Below are 15,256 nucleotides of genomic sequence, written 5' to 3'. Positions count from 1 at the left end.
GCAATGATGTAGTGGTGAGTCCATTATGTTACAGCCCTAGTTGGGTTACTGGCCATGGCGAACATCAGCAACTAGTGATATCTGAAAGAGTCCTGGTCACCTTTTCACCAAACCCCAATGACCAGCATGGTCAAACAAACCCCCTTGACCGACATAGCATCAGCCGGGAGGGGCTAAATCCAGCAGTGGATAGAGAAGTGCCTGTACTTTATGTGAATTGAATGAGCTTTAAACACCGTGGCTTGGTTTCGATCGTTTCCTCGATGTGGGCACATTGCTTGACCACAGGGTTAGCTGAACTCCCAATTGGGTAATTTGTCATACTTCTGAGCTCTGTAAACTTCTCTAATAGCCGTTAAAGAGTGTTGTGTTGACCTTGTTTGTCTTACTGAGGCCTATCGAGCAGTGGACGTGATTTACTCGTGTTGTCAGCCAGGCGGCAGTGGCTTGTTATATGCTGAGCACGTGTGAAATTAAGTCCAAAATCTGGCCTACGTGGTAATGCAGAAGTTGGGATGGACACGGCTTCGTGGGGTTTCACGGTTGTGCCCGCGTAGCTCTCTTGGGCTGCACCGCGTGCAGTTTCAGCATGGTTGTCCAACGTGCTGAGAACCGAATCTGGAACTGTGCAAGCAATGAAGATAAGAATCAACATCGGCCGTCATATCCGAGTGTAGTGTTACATCAAACGGCAGCCGCAGCCCAGCGAGATGCTGTATGATCGAATGAGAAAGAGAGCTGCTCCTTTCAGTTCCTGATGACGCTCCAAGCATGTCGAGTGAAACGTTGGACAACGAAGGAACGCACGGGACTACCGAGAGCACAACGGGGAGCTATGGAGGTGGATTGATGCGTCCCCTGTGGACGGACTCCTCTGTGTTGCCTGTCAGTTCACCTGCCCCCACAATGCAGCAGTGCTCGTTGGCGACGATGGTGCCGGATGCTGCTGCTGCTGATGCACAGCGTCACACGTGACAAGCAACTAATCCTGACACTTTCTGTCGTTTTCTTTGTATGAATGATGTCGATATAGAGCAGCAACTATAATCGTACATTGAGGTGGTTGAGCAAAATAATGGAATTGGGGGTATCGGAGTTCATGGCTGTGATGACGCCTCCTTTGCGTGTGTGAATCGGGCATTGAGTCGCCGCTACATGTTCTGTGCTATGTTCTGGGTGGAGATTTTTTTTTATTTCCCTCATTTGTGCATCAAGTATCCGCGTCGACCATGGTTTGCGTAGATGCGGTTTAGCGTTTCTCAAATGCTTCGCAGAAGAGCGAAGCCATGGATCTTTTTTTATGAGAGCGATGAGAAGCTCATCGGATACAAATTGCATGTGGGAGCAATTCAGAGTGTAGCATTAGGCCCAACTATCACGCCTTTCATGTCACATGACACCACGTGCACAGCCTTGGTGTAGACCACTAACTCAGACGGGTAAAGTCACAAGGCCATGCGCATTATACTCACAGCATGGTGATGTCACGTGACCTGCCAGGCATGATGCGGGAGGGACGAGCCCGTGGTCACAATCGCACCTTCTGCTGCCGAAAAAAAAAACTTTCGTGTTTTGTTTTACTCTTACTGCGTGACCGCCCTCATCCCCCTATTCACTCAACGGTTCATTGTGGTGTTACAGGACTCTTATCATGGCGATTCTTTACCAGCTTGTTTTGCGCTCACTTTATTTTTATGGCACAAAGCGTACTGGTCTCTGTGTGGTCGTTTGTCTTCATGCGTATCTTTGCTCTTTCCCCCGCATGTGATCTCGTTCAGCAGCTGCCGTTTCACTGGGATGAAAACAGTGCTGTATCCGGCTGCATTATATGTGTATGTGTATATAGAATTAAAAAAAAACATATTTCATTTTACACACTTTTATTTAACTCACTCCGTCTGTTGTATCCTCAAAAAGTAAATATTGTAACTCAATTTTTTTAACATAGGAACCGGTTTTAAGAAGCTGAAAATGCCCCTTGGATCACATTATCGCGTGTGCATCAGTGATCACTGATTATTATTATGTATAGAGTTTAAAAGCAGAAAGTGTGTATTCCTCTACGGCTTCACATCTAGGTTTTTTGTTGACACAGACTACCGAGTGACATGTCACATTATGTGGTACCGGAGTGGCTTTCACCTGCCACGCAAAAGCAATATGAGTGGCAGGTGAAATGTTCACAGATTTAGAAGGTAAGCAGGTTGATTTGTTTTCATCATAGTTTTCTAGTCACGAAAAAATGCATGCAAACATTGTCCGCGAGTGAATATGCTCTATCGCACGTATCGGCAGTCTTTAAAACAAACCGAAAGCATCTATACGCGGTGCGTCATGTATGCATAAATAAAAAGGGTGGCAGTGCAGTGGTTAGTGCACTGACCTGTGAATTAACGACCTTCATTCGACACGACAGATACAATCAGCTGGTGAACCGGTCTCGGCCCACTCGCCTTCAGGTCACGCTTGCAAATGAGACTACCCTGCTCATTTGAATTCTCACCTCGTTAAGCAAATAAGTGTGAGCAACCCACACTGACTGGCCAGTGCGGCTGAAGTATGATCACAAATCGTATGACTCAAGGGCATGAGGAGGCCTTCATCCAGTCGTGGCTGGATAAAGGGATATATATTACTTCTTGATAGAAAAAAAACCTCATCACATTGATCGTTTACACTCATTAGAAATATAAATACAGTTATGATGACGGTGTTAATAGGTTAATGTTAATGTTAGTGTCGTAGGGCAGCGTTAATGACGAACGCTAGTGGTGTAGTAACAAGGAATTGATTCGTCAATATCAATTCTTGCACTCGTGGTACATGCATCAAATCACATGCGAAGCAATCGATGTGATTTGTTTTGCGTATGCTCGATGCAATGGGTTAATTTCATGCATGCAGCCAGCCACGAGTGTAGCCCCGTATTCACCACAAAGTTAAAATAATACAATCGAGCCTTCAATCATATCGTCACTCTGAATTACGCCGATTCAACAAATTACTGGTGGGTGGGTGGGTAGGTGGAGACATTTTTCTAGTGCAGCTCTGCCAACACGGTCACTGAACATTATTTTTTGCTAGCGCAGGCCACTTAGTTGTTGTATTTCATAGCGTAGATGTGTGGTGACTATGCTGCTGGTACCAAATATCGCCCGATCTATCCATAGCCGGTCCCCAGTGTTGGGGCTTGGTCACGGTGTGGACCGCTCGCTTGTCCCTTGGCTCAGAGATTTGTTGCTGCCTCGCTCAGCGAGAGAGAGAGAGACGTGACGGGTTCAAGTAGCTGCAAGGCGCGAGTGCATTTTCTGGGAGAGTGACTTTGAACAATTCCAGTTTGTTTAGGAACCAGGGAGGGACCGGCTGCACAGGTCGCCCAGGTTTAGGATCACGGCCCACGGACTGCCCCCCACGACTGCCCCCCCCCACGACTGCCCCCCCACGACTGCCCCCCCACGACTGCCCCCCACGACTGCCCATGCGAGCGACAAATCACGATCTCGTTAAAACAATCACAATAAACGTGACATCCTTATTTACTGGGTGGGCAAAGTGAATTGGATTGGATAAGTGCCACCCAGTTATTCAGTGATCATGTATCGAATGCGTGTGTATGATAAAAAAAAACGTAAACATTGCCAACCATTTCGCTACAACTGAGTGGAGGAACTCTGTAATAGACGCACTAAATACCATATTAAGTTAAATAAGTATAAGCAGTTAAGTATCTCCACATTTAAATAAATGTTTTAAGTCTATTCATCTCTTCGGCTTTCCAGACCAATATTTTTCAAGAAAGCATTTGTTTAAGCAAGCAAACTCTGCACCCTTTTCGGCATTCTGGGTTTCATCATCAGCAGCAGTCAGGCGCGTTAAACCAATGCCGCTGGGTTAAAATGTTATTAGTGAGAGCGCTCCCTTTGTTCAACGCTAAAAGCAATATTGTGTGCAACCCTCATTCGATAAATGATCTCCGGTGCTATGTAAACACAGACATGCTCAATCAATCAACCTTTAAATTCACATGCCATTATCGCCCTAAATAAAGTAGGCATCGGTGCACAGTACAGCTGAACGGGAGAACAATGCAGGGGTCAGAGCAAAACTGTGGCATTTCTCTGCGCTGAGGGTCTAGGACAGGGGTCGGCAACCAAAATAACAAGAAGAGCCATTTCTTTCCAATTCGGTACAAAATTCAGTATTTCAAGAGCCGCAATGCATCTGAGTACATACTGTACATACGTACATATTGTCAAGAAGCAGCCCGTAAAGAGCCGCATGCGGCTCCGGAGCCGTAGGTTGCCGACCCCTGGCCTAGGATGAGTCACTGCGTGAGTTTGAATTACCAAATCGCGCATGCAGAAACTATGTTGTTGGCATGCGGTGCGCAAGATCGACAGCAGTGTTGCCACACATTATAGCTACAATTGGCGAGGCAAATGTGTAAACTCTGCAGCACTTCATGTGACAAACACAGAATAGAATGTACGTAAAGGTTTTTTTTTATTGGGTGCAATTATGAACGGCCATATCAGGCATTAGTACATCTAATCGGCATTAATTATTGGTTCACTGCAGCTTAAAGTGTCAGTCTTACAAGGCGTGTGTGATATTAAGATATGTCCAGGAATTTATGTGAAGGAATGACACAAATGCACACCACGTTTTCTCATTGAAAATAGGTACATTTCAAAATATCACTGTCCTGGTCACAAAAGCAAAGTTTGTGGGGAATAATAGCCATTTTCTTTACTTTTGAGGCATAAGCAATTGGAAAATAACACTTACTACCCAGGAACAAAAACATTGTTACACAGTGTTGTTATCTCACTGACAATGTGGTCAGGGAGGCAGTTCCATGTCCGGACAGCAGAGTGAAGAAGAAGTCGGAGCTTATGTCCAGTGAGGACGTTGTTTGCAGTGTTTATGATTTACCAAATGTACCACATTTTTACATTTAGATTTAAAGCTTTCGTGACTGCAGGGATTCATCTTCTTGGTTCTTTCGGTAAAGTCACGTAGAATGGAAATAATAAAATAATAAAAATAAAACATATTTTATTATGTTTTATTTTAAATAAAACATATTTTATTATGTTTTATTTTTATTATTTTATTATTTCCATTCTACGTGACTTTACCGAAAGAACCAAGAAGACACATTCCTGTAACATGTTGAGCACATTCTGTTTGTCTCGCCACATACTGTGTAACTTCTGTACCGTCACAGGACGCCAATGAAATGAAGCCTAACAGTTCATTGGTCGTTTCCTACTGAAATAAATCAAATGTATTCTATAATCCATAAATCCTAAAACCAAACCTCCGTGAATTCTGGCTTCAGTCATGGTGCCTGGGTGTATTTGCGTTCTACATATGGGTTGACTTTTGTATTTGACTAAAGTAAAAATGTGTGTTTCCTATGAAAACACAATGCTATCAGGACGCTGGCATCTTGGCAGAGAATGGTCCAATGATGGTGCTGACCTGACCAAACACCCGGCCAGTCAATAACACGATTTGTTTTCAGAGTCTAATGAGTAACGAGCTGCACCTGTGATGGAAGCCAGTTGGTATCATGCTCTTGTTTAAACCGTTATGTGTTGAGATGGCCGCAGTTAACATAGGGTTTTCAAACACTGTCATTAATATTTAAGTCACTTAATTGGGTATCATCTGCTTGGCACATGTGTTTAAAGCGACTCCTCTCATCATCATAATCTGCAGCAGCTATGATCTATCCACTGCTGGATGAAGGCCTCTCCGAGCCGCGGGGGGTCTTATTCTCGAGCGTAAACCCTTCTTGGGCTAAAACTTAATTTGGAGCTTTCGTGACTGCAGGAATTACTCTTTGGTTCTTTCGGTAAAGTCACGTATAAATATAAAATAAATAAATTAAATACTAGCATACGACGTTTCGATTGCAACACAAGCAATCATCATCAGGTATAAATGAAATAGAAACACAAATCTAGTATACTTAGAAATGTAATGTAATACAACAGAGAGTCGGATAACATAACAATCAACACCCTACTTGGTTGATTACGTTCTTCCTGAGAATGCTAAATTTGAGAGAGAGATAAAACACAGAACCAGAGACATATAGACAGACATATAAGCAGACAGATATCACAGAGATACATAGAAAGAGAACAAACATAGGCAGCCTTCTTGGTTCTTTCGGAAAAGTCACGTAGAATCGAAGTAATAAAATAATAAGACGGCTGCTTGCGTTGTAGCCGAAACGTCATGAGAATTATTTTATTTTATTATGTTTTATTTTTATTATTTTATTACTTCGATTCTACGTGACTTTTCCGAAAGAACCAAGAAGATGAATCCCTGCAGTCACGAAAGCTCTAAATCGAAAAATAGGCAGCCTTCTTGGGCTGCCACTCCATCATTGCTCTCGACCAACGGCCATCGTTCCTTCAGACAACGAGTCCCACTCCAAGCCCACTTACGTTGTTATCTGACAGTCGACATGACGTCTCTAACTTGTGTGTGCTCTGAAATGCACGTGTTACTCTCACCTGCATCTCGGTGTCATTCCAAGCTTGCACCTCTCTCCATGCTTCTTTGTGCAATATTCACCGTTTCTAATTTCATTGACAATGTCCTTGTTTCCGACCCGTATGTCAAAACAGGTACTAGATACGGTTGTTTTGTTGATTTTCAGCATTAAGTCCACTTACCAAAAGCACTCGAAGCGTCTCTCATCTGCCTCTTTTTTATTTCATAACTTTGAACCCGATCTGCCTTCAGTAACTGCCCAAGGTATTCATGTTCAAATGTGTTTTCCAAGTTTCTTTGTCTGCAACATATCTTCAATTGTTCATGAAACTTTATTTTAAATTAACGAACCTTTTTTTATTAAGCTATTCAATCATTCCTGTAGTTTAGTACCATTGATTGTTAAAAGATCTCCGCCGCTCCTAATGCAATTATCTGGCTTAGCCACTTCAATGTAAAATGATGGCTGTTGCTCTACATCAAAATCAGCCGTACGAAGAAGGTTGTTCAATCAACTATGTCTGGAGCAAATCTGAGACGGGTCAAAATATGTTTCTACATTCGTGCTTATCATGCCCTTGTTGCCCCATTACAATTTTCAGAAACCGTCACTTGTGAATAACAACGATGCCAGTCCTCTGCAGTGCGGTGGCGGCCAGCACGTTTGACCTACAATTACAATGTAGTTAAACACTCGCTGCCCAACAACAACAAGAAGGGCTTGTGCTTGCCACTTATAGCCCCGGGGGCATGGATCTCCGCGTTACGATTTGAGGATCTTGTTTCCCTCCAGATTGGAGACCTTTTGTTTGAAGGTAATGATCTGTGTAAGGCGGTGGAGGCAGTCTTCTTATTTACTGATTTATCGTGTGTGCAGTTTTCTAAGCGAGAAAATAACTCGCGGCTCCCCCGGTTTTGAATTCACGTGGCGCGACACACAGCGTTGGAGATGCGTGGAAATGAGCGCCACGGAGTAAGTCGAATGGGGCGGCAATTTTGGTTGCCCAGATTACACTGGTCAACAAAAAAAACCCATTTTTTTCTGGCCTGGACTTTTGCAGCTGTTTTAGACTAATTTCAGGGTACCGATTCCAAATCTGATCTCAGATTTGCTCTATCACATCTCATTTTATGCTATCGGCATACCCCATTTTCATTGATTTTACCCGAAATTAACTCTGTCACCTATGATTGCAAGTTGTTACGAGTTAGTGACTGATTTAGTGTTAAAATATGGTGCTGTATTTTTAGGATAGTGTGTTTATAATATCATTTTATGTAGATATCCACATTTATTTAATATTTTTCTTCTGCAGTTTTTATTGAAAATGCAATATTTGATATCTTAAAAACCTGATGTGATAGACAAAAACTGATGCCAGATTTGGAATCAGCACCCCAAAATTACCTTAAACCCGTTGGAATACCTTATGCCAGAAAAAGTGTGTTGACCAGTGTTATCCGAGTACATCAGGTTTGTTGTCGCATCACTTGACGTCCCTGAGCTGAACACGAAACTCTATTTTATTTTAGAAGGTAAGGCCCACTGAGCTATGTAGCTCTTTTTCAGAAGCGACCTTGGCTGTCACAAATGATGGCTCAACATAGTGGCTCGTCACGTGGAAATGTATAGCTCAGATACTCTGAACGGGTAATGTTGATTTTAAATGTGGAGGGAGAAACCGGAGGACCCGGAGAAAAATCCACGCGACCACAGGGAGAACACGGACACTCCATAGACACAGCAGGCGTCAGGGTTGGCATCGAACCCACGACCTCTGGCATACCAGACGAGGTAGTTAACATCTCACCATCGCTTCCATCCTCTCTCGTTGTCACCCACTAACCCACCGTGCACACCCCAATCACTCGTTAAGCCGCAGGACCAATGATAATTTTCGCCTCCGAATATTAAAGGACTCCCTTGGCTCACCTCCTAAAGCTTTTAATAGAGTAAAAAACAAAGAGGCCAATTTTAATATCTATAATATAACTTATCAAAGTTGCTGAGCACAGCGCACAAACAGTAATACTTTATCGTCAATTGCTTTATCATGAATTAAAATTGTGCATCTTCTTGGTTCTTTCGGTAAAGTCACGTAGAATGGAAATAATAAAATAATAAAAATTAAACACCCACCGTGCACACCCCAATTATATTATTTTATTATGTTTTTTTATTATTATTTTATTATTTCCATTCTACGTGACTTTACCGAAAGAACCAAGAAGATGAATTCCTGCAGTCACGAAAGCTTTAAATCGAAATTTAACATTTTGCACTCGTAAAGACGAAGAAGGATTACAAGTCGCATTCTGTGCTGTGCCTGGAACCCACTCGCTCGTGCCAAGACTCGCGTAAGTGAACACGAGTGTGCAATGGGAGACTGGCTTCTACTTTGAAAGGTTTCCATTGTCCACAGGCCATCGGAGACACCTTAAACCGCACTGTCTATAAACAGGTTCAGCAGGGGTTGCCATCTGATCCAAATACATATCGCAAACATCCTTCTCAGGAAACGCCCATTAGCCAAGCACACTACAGGTGCTCTTGTTGTCACGATACACGTACATCATGACCAACACCTTTTGGCGATATTAATGAAGCAAAACGTGAGCAAATGAATATATGTTATATGTAAGATAGCACCCATAACCTTAATAGTGGATGAATCACAGTTTATGGCTCGATGCGCAGTTGGCGGCAGAAACCGTGACTCGTTGTTGCTCGAGGTGTAAGACCGCTCTCTCTTTTACATCAATAAGCTGACACTTTTAATTTAAACTAAAAGTTCAATGCAAGTAGCGTCACTGCTCCAGGTGTATTGCATATACTGTATTCACAAACGGGCGATACATTACCATACCTGTCAACCCCTTATCAGTGCCTAGCTTATTACAGACCCGTGCTCCTTATACATCTCAACGTTCATCCTACAAAGTCCCATCGCAAGGGAGAAACACAAACAAATAGACATTCACCACTGCTACACACACCACTAGTACACTCACCACTGCTACACACACCACTAGTACACTCAGCACTACACTCACCACTAGTACACTCACCACTCACCACTAGTACACTCACCACGAGTACACTCACCACGAGTACACTCACCACTAGTACACTCACCACTCACCACGAGTACACTCACCACTAGTACACTCACCACTAGTACACTCACCACGAGTACACTCACCACGAGTACACTCACCACTAGTACACTCACCACTAGTACACACCACTAAGCTCACCACTACACTCACCATTTGTACACTCACCACTCACCACTACTACACTCACCACTACTACACTCACCACTACACTCACCACAAGTGCACTCACCACTTGTACACACCACTAAGCTCACCACTACTAGACCTGTCAACCCCTTATCAGTGCCGAGCTTTATTACAGACCAATTCAGACATTGTTGGTCACCCCGTGTGCTCCTTATACATCTCAACGTTCATCCGACAAAATCCCATCGCAAGGGAGAAACACAAATATACCAAAAAAAAGTCTTAATTTCCCTCTACAAGAATACGGGTAACCCGTACGGGTTGACAGGTATGCATTACTTTGTTTTAACTGGGTGAGAGAGAGTCCATTGCAAGTAAATCAAAGAGGACCCGGGTCACAACAGTCGACCGTGTCGTACACGTGAACAGACTTCCAGAACAAGTAGCAGTCGCTTCGAATCAAAGCGAAACAGAAGGCAATTAACTATTGAGCGGGGTGAAGATGTTTACACGAATTAGGATTGTTATTCATCTTCAGTGCTCTCTTTAACTTTTGTCAAATGGTATCATCATCACGATGCACTGCACATATCGTCTTTTTGTAAATGGTATACAGAAAAAAAATCCTTCACTTCAGTGTATAATGGCTCTTCATCAAACCTAGTTGTCCATTAAAATAAAATAAAAACTGACGGGGATGTAAGTTTGTTGCATAATATTGGAGAGATGTGGTGTATAACCAGCACATACTAGTTAACTCCTGTCACGGTTTCAACAGTAAAAACAAATCTTTCACAACAGCAAAAATTACTTGCTTTGCTAGAATGGGGGGGGGAGGGGAGCACGTGTGGATGAGGGAACATACGGGCGGATGTCAGAGACATCCTATTGACTCCTTCAGGGCATCAACTGGCTTGGGCAGGACACATCACTGGGATTTTGGCCGATGGACAAGATTGAGAAGAGAATGGCAGTCAAAGGAGAGGGAAGCGGGGGGGGCGTTGATTTTTGAGAGGACAACCACCGTGGAGATGGAGCGCCGAGATCGGCTTGCATGCACTCTGTAGGCATGTAGAACTTATTTCGCTACCGTACGTGGCCGTGTTGATCATCGCATGGCCACGTGAGTCGGTGACGGGGTGGAGGGAGAGGAGACCTTTCCATGTTTGATGGCGGTGGAGATTAACAAACACAATTTATACAGTTTCAACTTTTTAATTTATATCTCGAGGGCATTTACCCCCCACTCTTACCCCACCCAAACACAGGTGCGTGTGATGTTTATTAACGAAACGAGTGGCTGTGTTTACGCGCGCATTTCCCTTGGAGCCTTTCTGGCCGCAGCTCGCGGTACGCGCGTCTTCAAAACAGCGGGGAGGGTGGCCTCCCCATCTCTCTCTCTCTCTCGATCGGCATCGATCCTTTCTAATATATTCTTTGAAATTAATTGCGAATCGATCCTTCCGTTTGTCTTCTCGACGGCGAGATGTTAACTACCTCGCCCGGTATGCAGGAAGTCGTGGGTTCGATCCGGACCCTGACGCCTGCTGCTGTATATTTGGAGTCTGCGTGTCTCTCTCTCCGTGGTGGCGTGGATTTTTCTCCGGGTCCTCTGGTTTTTCCCCTCCACATTTAGAAACATGCGCTTCGAGTATGTAGCTGCTATACATTTCCGCATGATAAGCCACTTTGTTGAGCTCTCATTTGTGACCGGGTCGCTTCAGAAAACGAGCTATATAGTTCAGTGCGCCTTACCTGATAAAAAAAATTGTAATCAAAAATAGTAATTGCTGGTTTTCGTGAGCCAATAATTTCTCATCTCTTCCCAATCGCTCAAGACCTCTCTGTTCATTTGCCCATTGGCTATCGAGGATAATTATTATGTGCACGTGTTCATTTGGGTGGATTTGTGTTTGCCCGTTCGCGCTTCGAGATTGCTCTGCCCTGACACGGGCTCTGAGCCGTACTATGGCGACACGTATCAGAAAGGGATATATTTTGTGAAAAGCCCCCGCTGCTAAATAAACTTGGCATGTGCGGCCAAACATTCACCAGATCGACATAGATTGAGTGCTTCCAGACACCCACTGTACAATTCGGTAGCTCGTCGATATATTTATGTTTATATATATATGTGTGTGGGTATTGGGTATGACTGGCATGGATGCGTCTGCCTCATCTGCACGGTAATTAGGAGCACCATTCCAGATGTGCAGAAAAGCCAGCATACAGCAAGCAAGCGCTGCGTGCAATTTTATTGTTACGTGGGCAGAAGTTGCCAGCAGTGTGAGAGACTATCGAGGTTTACAAAATGCAGTTGTGTTTTTCTTCTCCTACCGATACAATACGGATCCTTGAGCTTGCCGCCAGTTCAATGGCTCTGCTTGTAATTAACGGCAGGCAATTGATTGAGTTTTATCTCATCAAGTCCCAGTGAAGCTGCTCATCTTTTGGCCCCATGGCTGCCATTCTGTTCACTACCTGTGTAGGTTGCATGTATGTTGAACTTCTTTCGCACCGTACGTAGCCAACCGTGCTTATCCTCGGGTTTTCATTATCGTGCTGCTACGTAGCCCCGTACGTACTGGGAGCTTCTTCAGGAACAATTTCCGAAGATGCTCCCCAGCATGAATAACATCACGAATAACACGCGGAAATAAAGGTGAAACAGAATCAGAACATTTATTTATACTGGAGGAATCCGATGAGCTATGAAGCTCTTTTTCACAGATTTCCAGAAGGAAACACATCAGATAGCTATTCCACTCATTTGTCCAAACTTAAACTTGCTGCTCGTGCAGAGCTTCCTGCAGCAGCGTCTTCTCACAGATGCAGACAAATGACCGTGCCATCGTTATATTCATTTATCAACCATCATCGAGCAGTGTTGGGGGTCTGTTGGCATGATTGATGCTGGGTCTCACACTGCTTTCTTACAGTGGCGCAATCATCCACCATTGCCTTTGCAACATTGCAAGACGTTACAAAGACGACGATGGTTCTGGCACGTTGCTAAATTGGGCTCCGTGGTCGGCATGCGCGTCGCTGTGCGCCGAGCGGTCGCTTCAAACCCCCCACTCGCTCGCTCGTTGTGGCTCTTGAGTGAAGGCCGCCAGCGCAAGTTGTGAGCAGGACGGAGAGAGTTGGGCTCCTTGCCGGGCACCAAGAGTCAGCTTAGGTGCAATGACCCGCCAACCCGGCGTACCTGGCATCGGAGCCGCGTGCTCGATACAACACTCGCGTTTTGTGGAGAATGATCAATATATGGATCCTCGAGTCTTTATCGCCTTCTGATTCTTCGTATGACTGATGTTGGTGTAGGGCAACATTGAGGTGGTTACACAGGGAGACATTGCATCAGGAGTAGCGGAGTGTATCGCTGTGATGCCTGCATCGTATTTGTGAATCCTCCGGTGGAAGTACAGCTCGGCTACCAGATGGTGCCAGGGTTGACTATTCACACTATTTCTAGCGGAGGGCACTTTTTTTTATTCTACTTTTAGTCTGCCATTGTTGCAACAATTCTTCTGTAACCGGTCCAAAATGAGCCATGTGCGGACTGTTAATCGCGGCAAACGCGCCGGTGCTCAAATTATAGCATCATTTCAAGAGTCTGCCGGTTCTATTTTGGTTTCCCGAAAGTTGCGCGAGGAAATTAGCAGGTGGTCTGGGTCGAGTAAATAAATTACGCTATCGCAGCTGCCTTTATAATTTCCATGGTGGGCACCGCGGCTTCAACAAACCTCGTGCCAAGACCATCGTCTCATGTGCCCCCCCCACCCCCGCTGTTTTTGTAACGTACAATCGCCACCCAAAGTGTGGTTTCTGGCCAAGCAGAGTAAACATTCGCTGCGGCCACCGCCACCAGTCACCGCATGGACAGTGTGGTCTATAAACCTGGCTGCGTTGAGGTTTTCAGTAATTTTCTCGTTGTAATTACACAATTAGCGAGATTCGGCAGCGCTGTGTATCAAACACCGGTGGCCGCTGCCACTCGGGAAAAGAGGCCTAAGTCGAACCCGTTACCATCACTCTTCAAGTCATAAGCTCCACGGCAAAGGTGCTGCCCTGCGACATGCCGCTTGTGGCGGAAGGGCCCCCACTAGAGAGAGCTCTATAGAATCCCTCGAGAGGGTATTTGGCCTACTCTTTCACACTGGCCGCACGCCTTGGAAGAGATGGGAGTACCCGGACATTTACCCCCCACCTGCTGCTCAACTGACTGCGGTGTTTCTCGTCTTATGGCTGGGTGAACAGTAGCAGGGGGATTTAAAAAAATGACTCGCCCATTACTAGGTACCACGTGTCCATTTTATTCACGCTTAGCGTCAAATGTTCCATTGGATGATTTTGAGTGGACATAAAATGATAATTGAGATGAGTATCTAATTTGAATGTTCCGTGCTCACAGGTGCAGGAGATTCCACCAGTGGCTGAAGAGGGGCGTCGAGATGCGGCTCTTCCAGTCGTTGCGCAGACTCGCAAGCCGGTGGCGGTGGTCGCAGCAGATCTGGAATCGTTTCCAGTGGAGCTGGAGAAAGGTACGGGCGCAATGGGGGGCCACGATTCAGCGCTTGTGGCGTTCAAATAGTTTTGGCGTGATTTTGGCCCCCACTCAGAGGGGGGGGGGGGGGAGTCCTAAAGCATGTTTGCGTCAAGCGCCGCAGTGTTAACACGCGTGGCTCACGGCACGAAGGGCCTGGGTTCGATTCCCGACTTGGGCACATTTCTGTGAGGAGCTTGTATGTTCTTTGTGCACGTACCTGTGCGTAGGAGGGAGGCCTAAATTCATTTGGTTGCTTTTTCCAAGGGGTTTTGGAAATTATTTTCCACGCACAAGGAGCGTGTGGCACGGTGTGTCATGCGTAGTGACTGCATGGTTGAAGAATTGCACTGGCACGTGCGGGGAATAGCGGAACATCACACTGACATCCCAGCTGCGATGTATCCATGGCGCTGGTCGCCACTCGCTATCGGTAGAATTGGGAGTCTGGAGGCCTCAATCAGTTACCCCATAACAGTATTTTGTCAAGAACATCAGCCATGTCGGTTGTTTTTCTACATGATTATTAGTCACTCAGAAAAGTTACTTCAGCAGCACAGGGAAAGCCTCTGCATGATGAGCGATGGATCGTGTGGCTCGCTGCAAGCGACTATGGTTATCCAAGTACCGGTAACAGCAGATGACGTTGCTCAGTTATCAACTCATAAAAATACTTTATAAGCAAGCGCAAATAAAACAAGCTTACTTCAAATGCACCACTTCACCCAAAAGTGGTTAAATTACTCAATGTAAGTAAGAAACCCATTTCAGTTTTGACAATCGTTTGGGCATTTGCAGAGCCGTGCATCAGAATGCTGTATGTGGCAACTCTCACGACCTGATATTGCCTTTAGCAGAATGCTGCCTCCCGCAAAATGCACTTTGTCAGCCAAAGTGGAGATGTTTTCCAGCGCGATGTCGAAACGCAGTGTCTGGGGTGCACCGTGATCA

The 15,256-nt window shown here is 45.0% G+C and overlaps 1 protein-coding gene across 3 annotated transcripts in view; it reads left to right on the top strand.

The window, feature by feature from the left end:
* LOC144729189 (uncharacterized) overlaps positions 1–15,256 on the top strand; it is a 133,080-nt gene that overhangs the window by 32,585 nt on the left and 85,239 nt on the right. For all 3 annotated transcript variants that reach the window (XM_078609227.1, XM_078609226.1, XM_078609228.1), the window contains exon 3: positions 14,174–14,303. In XM_078609227.1, coding sequence (XP_078465353.1) covers positions 14,174–14,303 — 130 coding nt within the window. The remainder of the gene's footprint in view (positions 1–14,173; positions 14,304–15,256) is intronic.

This window comes from Lampetra planeri, chromosome 31 (assembly GCF_965212315.1).
Source record: "Lampetra planeri chromosome 31, kcLamPlan1.2.h2, whole genome shotgun sequence".
Classification (NCBI taxonomy): domain Eukaryota; kingdom Metazoa; phylum Chordata; class Hyperoartia; order Petromyzontiformes; family Petromyzontidae; genus Lampetra; species Lampetra planeri.
Note: the sequence above shows the minus strand (reverse complement) of the source record. Positions and strands in the feature narration are given on the sequence as shown.